At 38.4% G+C, this 12,675-nt stretch overlaps 1 protein-coding gene across 4 annotated transcripts in view; it reads left to right on the forward strand.

Moving 5' to 3' along the window:
• CCDC93 (coiled-coil domain containing 93) overlaps positions 1–12,675 on the forward strand; it is a 109,363-nt gene that overhangs the window by 25,944 nt on the left and 70,744 nt on the right. For 3 of the 4 annotated variants that reach the window (XM_045203022.2, XM_045203024.2, XM_053918595.2), the window contains exons 7-8: positions 3,936–4,036; positions 4,652–4,669. In XM_045203022.2, the coding sequence (XP_045058957.1) occupies positions 3,936–4,036; positions 4,652–4,669 (119 nt within the window). The remainder of the gene's footprint in view (positions 1–3,935; positions 4,037–4,651; positions 4,670–12,675) is intronic. The other variant, XM_024569761.3, reaches the window with a different exon arrangement.

Consider the following 12,675-nt stretch of genomic DNA (forward strand, 5'->3'; position numbering starts at 1 on the left):
AGCTGTCAGGAATTCGATGAATTAGAGGCTCATCAAGGAAAAAGATATGGCCCTGAGGTGGCAATAGCACATGCAGGTATTGAATGCCTGGCATGTACCTAGCATTCAATAAATGATAGCCATTGCTAGTGCTGCTCTTAGTAATGGCAAAGATAAGCTGATGTTGCATACCTTTTTAAGAGTACAGTCATGTCAAGCATGGAGTGTTTTTTTTTTAATTAATCTCAAATTTTGAATTAATGATGGAATTATGTTACCAAGTCAGTATCTTTACAGGATTAAAAGAACATGAAGAATGAGAGACTGGGAGTCTCCTTCAGGACCTATTAATCTAGCTTTCATTTCACAAATAAGGAAACAAGCCTACTAATGGAACTGCCTTTCCCAAGGTCATTCAGCTAGTTAGTGGCAGAAACAGTACTAGACATCAGTGTTCCTGACTCCTATTGCTTTAAAGGGTGACTTGATGATAGTTCTTTGCAGTTAACCTAGAAACCTCTGACTTTTAGGTCTAAATTCCTATTACTATTAGATCCTTGTTAGGTCCACATTGTTGTAATAATTCATGTGGCAGCCTTACATTATATAGTGAGTCTCATGAGAGGGCTCAACTGAAATGGCTGGTGGGTGACTAAAATGCCCATCAGAACTGAGTTAGTGTAATGGTAAAACCTTGTGGCCAGCAGCTAGAGTACCTAGGGCCAGGCATAAACCCTCTTAGCAATCCTGAACAAATTGTTTAATCTCTGCTTCTTCAGAAGTAAAGTGGAGGTAATAGTATCTGCCTTACCTCTATCTCAGGGTAATTATAAACTGCAAAATGTGAGATGTTTATGAGGTGTTTTAAAATATAAGGAATAATTACACAAAGGCCAACATTGTCATTGTTTGGCAGAATAAAAGTTCCTTTTAATTTTTGGTTTCAGTATGCTATTGTTTTGGAGTCAATCCTTTTTTTAGAAGAATCCAATTTCCTGTTTTGGTTCATTGACTTTATGAATGGTAACTACTGTAGAAGATAGCAATTAAGCTCAATTATGTAGCACTGCCATAACTGTAGACCTAGCATAGCTGAGTTCAGTGGAAATTAAAGCATACACAGTAACTGATGTCATATGAGTTCATTATATTTTTTCATTTCCCCATAAATCTCTTTTATGTTATTTATAGCTTTCTATTCATGTAGACACCAGCAGCAAACTAGGGAATATTTGTGGTAGCAAGCTGTAAGAACAACCCTCTAGCATCATCTCAGACCCCATTTCATTTCTTTTGCACAAAACTTGAAATTATATAGCATATGTTAGAGAAAGAATTTTTTCTTTCTGTTCAAAATATTTCATGATAAAAAGTAAAATAGGTTCAGGCCAAGATGGAGGTAGAGGTAGAAACACTCTGCTTCCTTGCACAATCAAGAAAAGGAAAACTACCAATTTAAAAACAATAACCACAAGGACCAGAAAATCAGACTGCACAGAACTCTGACAACCAAGGAGTTAAAGAAACATTCACCCAGACCTGTAGGAGGGCCAGAGTTCGACAGCTGATCAGAGAGGACACACAGCAAGGTGGTGGACTGCTCAAGTGAGGTGGGGCTGGCTGAACAGGAAACTAAAGACTCAAAACTTCCAGCTATAAAATACTGTGGGGGTTGCCATGGTGGGAGAAACTCCCAGTCTCACAGGACAGTTCATTGGAAAGTGGGGCTAGAGCAAAGTGAGCCAGTGGCATTGTTCCCTCTCTGACCCTTCCCCCACAGACAGTGCCACAACACAGCAAAGAGGGTTGCCCCACCCTGGTGAATACCTAAGGCTCCACCCCCTTACAGCATAGCAGGTATGCAGAGAGAAAGGAATATGGCCCAAATGAAAGAACAGATCAAAACTCCAGAAAAAGAGCTAAGTGATGAGGAGATAGACAACCTATCTGATGCAGAGTTCAAACACTGATAATCAGGATGCTCACAGAATGGATTGAGCTTGGTTGAAAACTTAAGGAAGAAATGAAGGCTACCCAAAGTGAAATAAAGCAAAATATACAGGGAACCAACCCTGGAGGGAAGGAAACCAGGACTCAAAACAATGATTTGGAACAAAAGGAAGAAATAATCATCCAAAAAGAACAGAATGAAGAAACAACTCAAAACAAATCAGGAGAGGCTTAGGAACCTATGGGACAACTTTAAGCGCTCCAACATCCAAATCCTAGGGGTGCCAGAAGGAGAAGTGGAAGAGCAATAAATTAAAAACTTATTTGAACAAATAATAAAGGAAAACTTCCCCAATCTGGTGAAGGAAATAGATGTCTAGGAAGTCCAGGAAGCTCAGAGAGTCTTTCTGGGCTCAAAGAAATTGGACCCAGGGAGGAACACACCAAGGCACATCATCATTAAGTTACCCAAGATTAAAGATAAAGAGAGAATCTTAAAAGCAGCAACAGGAAAGGAGACAGTTACCTACAAAGGAGTTCGCATAAGACTATCAGCTGATTTCTCAGAAGAAGCTTTGCAGGCAAGGAGGGGCTGGAAAGCAGTATTCAAAATCATGAAAGGCAAGTACTTTCATTCACGATTACTTTATCCAGCAAAGGTATCATTTAGAATGGAAGGGCAGATAAAGTGCTTCCCAGATAAGGTCAAGTTAAAGAGGTTCATCATCACTAAGCCCTTATTATATGAAATGTTAAAGGGACTTATCTAAGAAATAGAAGAATATCAAAAACTATGAACAATAAAATGACAACAAACTCATAACAACTGAAGCTAAAAAACAAAAACTAAACAAACTAGAACAGAAACAGAACCAGAGAGATGGAGATCACATGGAGTATTATTAAAGGGGGGTTGGGTGGGGATGCAGGGAAAAGAAGCATAATTGATAGGCATAAAATAGATGGGGGCAGGTTAAGAACAGTATAGGAAACAGAGAAGCCAAAGAACTTATATGTACAACCCATGGATGTGAAGTAAGGGGGGCAGATGGTGGAGGGTAGAGGGGTTCAGGGCAGGGGAGGGATAAGGGGAAGGAAAAAAATTGGAACAACTAATAGCATAATTAGTAAAATTACTTTGAAATGAAATAAAATAATAATAAACTTAACCAGAATAATCAGTGGGGGAACAATTCCAATTAGAATAAAAATGCTACTATCTGGAGAAACCTGATATTAATGCTTGTCCTGGTGATGTCCAGGTAGAGATAAGATGTGGTGAGTTCTGGTATTGGAGAAGAAAAGTTCCTGGGACACAGAAGTAGAATACCTTGCTTATATAGACAATTGCTCATTTGGACCCAGAGCCCTCAGCAAATATTTCTAAGGGATTATTTGATGGCCAGCTTGGCAGTCAAGAACATTCATTTGGGATAGAATGACAATGCAGATCACCTGGGGGTGAAAAACTAAATACAGTAATTGAGCATCTACTATGTGCCATATACTTGTTTAGGATGTGTGTGTGTGTGTGTGTGTGTGTATTCCAAATCAGAGGAAGGATAGACTTGTGTTGAGATTCTTGATTTTCCATTTAGAAAAACCATAGCTAGATCCCTACCTTTCATTATACCAAAAAAAAAAAAAAAAAAAAAATCTGAATGAATGAAAAGGCTAAATATAAAATATAAAATTAACAGACAAGAACTTTTTTTCAAAATTTCTAGAATTGGAAGTAAGCTATAAAGTGATAAGTTTGACTTCATAAAATACTGAAATGTCATAGGACCAAAAAACACCAAGTTACAACAAAGTTGACAAGCACTTCATTGGGTGGAAATATTTGCTACCTAAAAGTCAAAGGAACAGAGTCCTTGAAGGCAGACACCCTTAGTGCCCACTGTTGTGAGGGGAAATACACATTCCCCTGACTTTGCATATGGCGACCAGTTCAGGAGGAGAGCCTTCTCACACTCCGTATCTCCTTTATCTCATCCACTTTTTAGGATGTTTACAAGCCCCATCGAAAATACAAACGCCAACAGGGAGCAGAGGAGCTGGTTGATGAAGAATCTCGAGTCCATGCTACACTTTTGGAATATGGCAGGTATGAATGGGATCCAGTCTATAGTGTCTATTTTATAAAGCAATTGGAAGAAAAACTATTTTGAATTTCTTCATTGGGATTAACTTGGTTGGCTTTTTACCTGATTGAGTTTACTATTTTGGGTCCAAGATTTCCAGCATCTGGAACTTTTCTCTCTGGTATTGAATTACCTAAGTTTCTGGGGGTTAGCTCTCTGATGGTGGTAGAGGCCTGATCTTAGGAACTCTCTCTAGAAATATGTGTAACTGTGTGCCTTGGCTCTGTTCTCATTGGGGGTTGGGAATTTGGGGCATTTGTGGAGGCTGAGGGTGGTCTGACTTTCATGTCTCTGCCATGTGATAAAACCTTCAAATAAACTAAAGAGTTTTCAACAGTTTAAGTATTAGAATAATAGTTTTGGTTTCCTATGAACAGTTGCCCTTAACTAGGAAAATGAAGAATTTAGAGGTAGTTTTGTCACTTCTTAAAAAATCTCTAATTTTTAAAAAACAATTCTTACTTTATATCCTCAGTTTTTACTTAAAACACAACACATAAGGAAGTACTTCCTCTCACTGAAGTTTTTGGTTGACACTGGGTATTAACCTTCATTTATGTCCTGCGTTTTCTACTTAGGGGAACTGATTCCTTGATGTGAGTATGTCTCCTTGGGCTTCTTTCCTTTATACTGGGAGCGGGTGCTGTGTGCTGCTCTGCCTCATAACCCAACCCTCGTTGGGTGGCTGGAACTAACAGCACTGCCACTAACAAATCCCTGAGTGAGCATCTGATGGCTTCTACCTCTACGAATAGGAAGAAAGAACCAGGATACTAGCCTGAATTAGCTGAAGTACTCCATCTTTCAAATGGAATTATTACTACTTTTTGTGTGTGTGTTTGAGGGGGCTGTGTGGGGTCAGGTCCTTCCTGCCTAAGAATGAAAACTAGTCTGTTCCAAAGGAAGTTGTTAGTCCTGGCCCTAAGTCATATGTGATGACTACCTGCACAGCTCACCAGTTGCTGCTGTGAATTGAACTCATCTGAGTAAGGCATCATCAGACCAACTACATAATTTGTATGGCCTAGTATGAAATGAAAATGCAGGGTCCTTTGTTAAGAATTATTAAAACAATTGTTAAGAATTTCAAGACAGCAAAACAGCCAAATGTGGGGCACTTCTGAGTGTGGAGCCCTTTGCAACTGGACAGGTCGCATGCCCTGGGCACTGTGATGGGGTCTCTCCAGCCAGACCCCAGCTGCAGCTGGGCAGGTGAAGCTGCACTCCTGGGAGAGCCAGTGCTGGGGAGAAAGCCTATTTGTGTCAGCATGTTCCAGAGCAACCGTGTACTTAAGAGATGTTGTGGCTTTTGTTAGTTTGTATTGTTCATACTTCCAGTTTTGCCATTGTCATGCAAACTCCAACCTTCGAGGGGCTGAAAAGGAATTACAGAGATTCAGTAAATCGTCCACCCCATGAATACCATGCTACAAATTTCAATATTTTGTTTTGTTTTGAAATAATCAGTTTCACATTGGATCTTTTCCATGTGTCATAGATGATAGTTGTCACCATGTGAAGTCTGGGTAAATTCAGGACATTCCTGCCCATCCTCAGGAATGTTGGAGCACTTTGAGGCCAAGAGTTTGGCTTGAGTTTCTTTAGGGAAAGGAGCAAGACACTGGGTTTGTTTTTAACTCCTAATAAATTTGGAGGGTTAATAAAGAGCAAAATGTCCCAATACCAATCTTCCTATTGGTGGAGTCGTGCTAACTTTTAAGCCTAGGTAGGTAAGATGAAGGATTTGTTTTATTTTTTAGGAGAGAGATTATTTTGCTTTCTTTTTAGCCTTGCTGTTAAGGAATGGTGAGTTTTTGAGAGGTAATAAATACACATTAATTCTTATATTTTATTTAGTTCTTTTTCCTTTTTGAGAATGCTAAAGACTGCATTCAAAAAAGGTTAAAAATTAACCTTTTTTTTGTGCTTGAGGTCAACTATTATCTATTAAGAACTATTAAGAGCCTCAGACTAGGACTTGAAATCAGGTTTCTTGGATTCATTATCTACAAACATTGTTTGAGCGTCCAGTGAGAGTTTGGCTCTTGGTTTTAGAAAGACAGGCCCAATCTTTGTTTGGTCTGAGGCTGAATAAGAAGAGAGTGGTTATTAAACTTATAGAACAAACTGAATAAAACATAAAGCCCAACAAGTGTGTATTTTATTCCCTCTTCTAGGGAAGGCCCCTTGCCTCCTTTCTGTTAGACTCTTTGCTCACAGTTCTATTCAGTACTCTCCACTGCATGGAGACCCTTACCATTAATTAAATGAGCATCACATAACCGTATGAAGAACTTTCAACAGTTTGTCTTCTTGTAGAAAACACTAAATGTTAACACTAAATGTCCTAAGAGTCGCAACAGCAGCAACAGTAGTTTTCATTTCTAAAATTCCCTTACATATGACCTTTACTTTCAAATAAGGATTCTTTCCTAAGCCTCCCTTTCAATTATCTTTGTCTCTGTATACTCATTACTCTTAGGACTAGCCCTCTCTCTAGCCCTGGGAAGTTTTGGGACTAGAAGTTATGGGAAGTTTTACCTACTCTTCCTTCCTTCCCCAGTCAAGCAGGCTGGCCCTGTGCTGGCTCTGGGACTCACTGCTCCATCTGCCTTTCCCCGTACTGTTGTGCACACCTTAGTTGCTCATCCTCACCTAGAAATACAAATTCCCCATCTTTCATCAGTGTTCCTTTCGTCAGCCTAGGCCCACAGTGTACCTGGCTTTGAGGTCAGCATTACAGCTTCTTCCTCCTGTTCTGACTTTTCATTGCTCAAATAAGGCTAGACTTTGAGCCTGGTCAACCATGCTGAAGGCCTTAAGCATTATGTGTGTATTAAAAATATGTTTGACTATATCTCTTTAAATGTTATGGTGTTAGAAAAACAAGACTAATAGTTTTTATTTTAGACTTAAACGAAGTGCAGCTGTGTAATATTTTAATTTTATTACGGATCCAATCAACTTTTAGGAGCTAATCTAAACACCAAACCACAAAATAAAATGGCCACTATGGGTAAATGCATTTTACATGCAGTATAATTGGCTTGCCAGTGGAATTTTGAAGCACAACCACTAGAATGCTGGAGTTAGCCTACTCCACACTACTTGAGGCTTAATTTTGAGTTGCCTTGAAGTCACTCTGTACTTAGTAAATGAAATATGATGCCTCTCTCCCAACCGATGTCCCATATGATAGTAAGACCTGTGTATACTCATAGAAGGCATTTAGAAAATGCTTGTTCAATGAACAAAGTACAGAGTTCACAGTCCTTAGTATTTATGGCTTTCTTATGCCCCTGTTTTGCTCAGATTCTAGATAACTTGATATATCTTAATTTGCCCTGAGGCAATTATTCTTGAAGGTTAGTTTTTTTCCAGAACCGTGATGTTCAATAAGGTAGACACTAGCCACATGTGGCTGTTGAGCACTTGAAATATGACCAGTGTGGCTTATGAACATAATTTTAATTTTAAGTAAGTTAAATTTAAAATTTAAAATTCATGCTGATGTAGTTATTAGAGTGTTTCATTATTGTTGGCATGGCTTGAGTATATGAATCTACTAATTTTAAGTTTATATATGTGGCTCTTGTTATATTTCTCTTGAACTACACTGTTCTAGAAGATGTATGTTCTTGATGTTACAGACCAGTTACTAGGTCTAGATAAGAGGACCAGAGTTCTGTTGGTACGGATAGTGTAGGACATCAGCAAAGGCAGTGAGTCAAAGCTAACCAAGGGGAAGGTAGGAACAAATTGCCCATATGGCTCTGCAAATCAGGCTGGCTCTTGAGAGGAAAGGGTAGGGCTGACTGCACAAGAGTAAAGAGAGGTTGTAGGATTGAGTAGCATACCTCGAGAGGATAAATGAGAAGTAAATGCTTTTATAGTAGAAATAAATTGAAAATCACCATGCTCTTTGTGAGGGATGAATGGCTATAAAGGGATGTCTTGTTTTCCTGGTGAAGCTTAAGCAACATTGGAAGAGGAAGAGTAGAGAACACAATGAGGCAGGCGTTATTAGGCAATTGAAGACAGCTCTTTGTCATGGAAGCATCACCATCATGTCACATGGAGAAAGAAACCTTCAGAAATATCATCTGGACTCCTTATTCAGCAAACATTTATTAAGTACCTCCTATGTGCCAGATACTGTACTAGGTCCTGGGGATACAAAAGTGAATGAAGCTCTGTATGAATATTCATAACAGCACTATTCACAACTGCCGAAACAAAACAACCCAGTTGTCGATCAGCTGGTGAATGGATAAACAAAATGTGGTTTATCCATAATAGGATTTTATTTACTCATATAAAGAAATTAAATACTGATTTGTGCTGCATTATGGATGAACCTTGGAAAGGTGCTAAGTGAAAGAAGCTAGGCATGAAAGGCTACATACTGTAGGATTCCATTTTTATGAAATGTCCAGAATAGGAAAATCCATAGAGACGGAAAGTAGATTACTGGTTGCCAGAGGATGGGGGGAGATAGAAATGGTACTAACTGCTAATAGGTATGGATTTCTTTTGGAGATAATGAAACTCTTCTGGAATTAGGTAGTGGTGATTCTTGCACAAAATAGTGAATACACTTAAAACCACTGAAGTATATACACTTTACAATAGTGAATTTTTGTTGCGTGAATTATACTTCAATTTTAAAAATGTAAAAAGAGAGTAAATGAAGCAGATACCCTTACTTCCAGGAGTTAGATAGGCAGATTCCACACAACATAATTATACACTCTGGGATGAGTGCACTGGTGGTCTAACAAGTAACACGCAGCCAGGAGCCTAGCCTATTTTGGATGGTTAGAAGTCTTCCCAGAACCTCCGCTTTTAAGGACAGACCAGTTTAATTCTGCCTGGGAATTAAATTGCTTAGATTTAGTAGTTTACTGCTTTATTTGGAAAATCCACTAAGTTCTGGGACCAGATAAGGGCTGTCTGCCTGAGGATATATCTTCGACCCTTCAGGTCTACATACACCAAAGTCTAGAAAACAAAAAAAATATTCAAGGTACAAAAACACAGAAGTGAAGAAACTTGTGAGATCCTCAATTGGTCAAGACTCCCTGGTTGAGAACACAAAACCCTCCCGCTAGTTTCAGCAGAATGATTGACTGAATACAGGAGTCCTTGGGAAGGTTTAAAAGATGAAATCTAGGCTGAGCCAGGGTCTTTTCCCAAGCATGAACTGGGCCTCCAAATATGCTACTGTTTTCCACAATCAGGAAGCTAGCTAGAAGCCTGTGGAATTGGGAAGCTGGTGCTTCCGCTGCTGACAAAAATACCACACTACTTCTGCCAAAATCAGGAACTCACTGTGACAGTTGCTGGCCCCCAATCCAGCTTATACTTCTACTGTGATCCACATTGTACAGTGAATCCTTTATGAGCATTCAAAACTCCAGCAAATGCATCAGATTGGTAGAACCTAACTAGCATTCAGAACCCTGTGTGCAAAGAAGTATGGAAAATAAGAGTTTTTTGTTTTCCAGCCTCTCCACTAGGAAGATGCAATAGATACTGGCTAAGCCAATTCACAGACTCTGCCATGAGGCCCTTTACAGAATGTAGTAGATATTTTAGCTTTAACCTTGGTCTTCTATACTTTGGTGTAAAAAATGCCATCAGTTTCTGAATATTGACTCTGTATCCTGCTACTTTGCCAAATATACTTATTAGGTCGAGTAGTTTTTTGGTGGAGACTATAGAGTTTTCTATATACACTATCATGTCATCTGCAAATAATGACAGTTTTACTTCCTCCTTCCCAATTTGGATGCCTTTTATTTCTTGTCTAATTGCTGTGGCTAGAACTACCAGTACTATGATGAGTAAGAGAGTGAAAGCTGATACCCTTGTCTTGTTCCTGATCATAAGGGAAAAGTTATTAATTTTTGTCCATTGGCAGTAGATTTCTCATATATGGTCTTTATTATGTTGAGGTATGCTCCTGCTATTCCCACTTTGCTGAGTGTTTTTTATCATAAATGGGTACTGGATTTTATCAGATGTTTTTTCAGCATCTATTGATATGATCATTTGGTTTTTGTCCTTTATTTTATGTGGTGCATCACATTTATTGATTTGTGAATATTGTACCATCCTTGCATCCCTAGGATAAATCCCACTTGATCATGGGGTATGATCTTTTTAAAGTATTGCTGGATCAGGATTGCCAGTATTTTGTTGAGGATTTTAGCATCTATGTTCATCAGAGATATTGGCCTATAATTTTCTTTTCTTTTTTGTGGCTTTACCTGGTTTTGGAATTGGGATAATATTGGCCTCATAAAAAGATTTTGGGAGTTTCCCCTCTTCTTGAACTTTTCTGAAGTAGTTTAAGAATAGGAGTTAATTTTTCTTTGAATGATTGGTAAAATTTGTCCATGAAGCCATACGGTCCAGGGCCTCTGTGTGCTGGGAGTTTTTTGATTACTACTTCAATTTCACTAGCTGTTATTAGTGTATTCACGATTTCTGCTTCTTCCTGATTCAGTTTTGGAGAATTGTACGTTTCCAAAAATTTATCCATTTTGCCCAGGTTGTCCAATTTCTTGGCATGTAATTGTTCATAGTCATTTCTTACAGACCTTTGTACTTCTGTGGTATCGGTCGTTACTTCTCTTTCGTTTCTAATTTTATTTGAGTCTTCTCTCTTTCTTTCTTGATGAGTCTGGGTAAAGGTTCATCACTTTTGTTTATCTTTTGAAAGAAGTGGCTCCTCCTGGATTTATTGATCCTTTGAATTGTTCTTTTGGTTTCTATATCATTTAATTCTGCTCTGATCTTGATTATTTCTTTCCTTTTCGTCACTCTGGGATTTGTTGTTGTTCCTCTAGTTCTTTTAGAGGTAGGGGTGGGTTGTTTGAGATTTTTCTGTCTTCTTTAGATAGGCCTGTATTGCTGTGCATTTTCCTCTCAGGACTGCCTTCACTGTATCACATAAGTTTTGGGTTGTTGTTTGTTCATTTTCATTTGTTTCCAGTACTTTTTGATTTTTTCCTTGATCTCATTGTTATCCATTCATTATTTAATAACATGTTATTCAGTCTCCATGTATTTGAATGTGTTTGAGTTTTTTCCGTAAGTTTGGTTTCTAGCTTCAAGCCATTGTGATCCGAGAAGGTGCTTGGTGTGATTTCAGTTTTCTTGACTTTGTTGAGGCTTGTTTTGTGCCCTTCCATGTGGTTTGTGAAAATGTCCCTTGTGCATTTGAAAAAAATGTATATTTTGCTTCTTTGGGATGAAATGCTCTGTTAAGTCCATTTGTTCTAGAGTGTTGTTCAATGCCACACTATCCTTGTTGATTTTTTGTTTGGATGATCTATCCATTGTTGACAGTGAGGTGTTAAAATCCCCAACGATGACTGTATTGCTGTCAATCTCCTTTTTAAAGTCCTCCAAGATTTTCCTTATGTTTTTATGTTCTTCCATAGAGGGTGCATATATGTTTACAAGGATTAAATCCTCTTGTTGGACAACTCTCTTAAGTATTACATAGTGACCTTCCTTGTCTTTTGTTATGGCTTTTGTTTTGAAGTCTATTTTATCTAAGTATTGCTATCGCATCTTTTTCTTTTATGTCCATTTGCTTGAAAAAAATTTTTTCCATTCCTTCCCTTTCAACTTATGTAGAGCATATGTTCTGAGGTGGGTCTTTTGTAGGCAGCATATATGCAGATTGTGTCTTCTTATCCACTCAATTATCCTATGTCTTTTGATTGGTGCGGTGCATTTAATCCTTTTACATTTAAGGTTGTTATTGATGGGTATTTATTTATTGCCATTTTTTAAAAGAATTTATTTATTTTTACACAGAGGAAGGGAAGGAGAAAGAGAGGGAGAGAAACATCTATCTGTGATTGCCTCTCATGCACCCCTTACTGGGGACCTGGCCTGAAACCCAGGCATGTGCCCTGACTGGGAATTGAACCAGCGACCCTTTCATTCACAGGCCGGTGCTCAATCCACTGAACCACATCAGCCAGGGCTATTTATTGCCATTTTTTTCCCTTCATGCCTGTATTCCTTGTACCTCTCTCTCTTTCTTTTTCTTCATCTTCTTAAAGCAGTCCCTTTAGCATCTCTTGCAATGCTGATTTGATGGAGATGTACTCTTTTAAACTTTTTCTTTCTTTCTTTTTTTTTTTTTTTTTTTGTCTGGGAAACTCCTTATTTTACCTTCCATGTTAAATGAGAGCCTTGCTGGGTAGAGTAGTCTTGTTTGCTGATCTTTGCTTTTCATTACGTGGAATATTTTGTGCCAGTCCTTTCTGGCTTGTAGTGTTTCCATTGGGAAATCAGCCAATAGCCTTATCGGAGCTCCCTTGTATGTCACTAGCTGTTTCTCCCTTGTTGCCTTTAAAACCCTCTCTTTAAATTTTGTCAAATTAATTATGATGTTTCTTGCAGTGGGCCTCTTTAGGTTCTTCTCTATTGGCACCCTCTGTGCTTCCTGAACTTGCATGACTTTTCCCCTTATCAAGTTAGGGAAGTATTCTGTCATTATTTTTTCAAACAGGTTTTCTATCCCTTGCTCCTTTTCTTCTTCTTAATGGAATCCCTATATGCAAATATTGTTATGTTT

Source organism: Desmodus rotundus, chromosome 2 (assembly GCF_022682495.2).
Source record: "Desmodus rotundus isolate HL8 chromosome 2, HLdesRot8A.1, whole genome shotgun sequence".
NCBI lineage: Eukaryota > Metazoa > Chordata > Mammalia > Chiroptera > Phyllostomidae > Desmodus > Desmodus rotundus.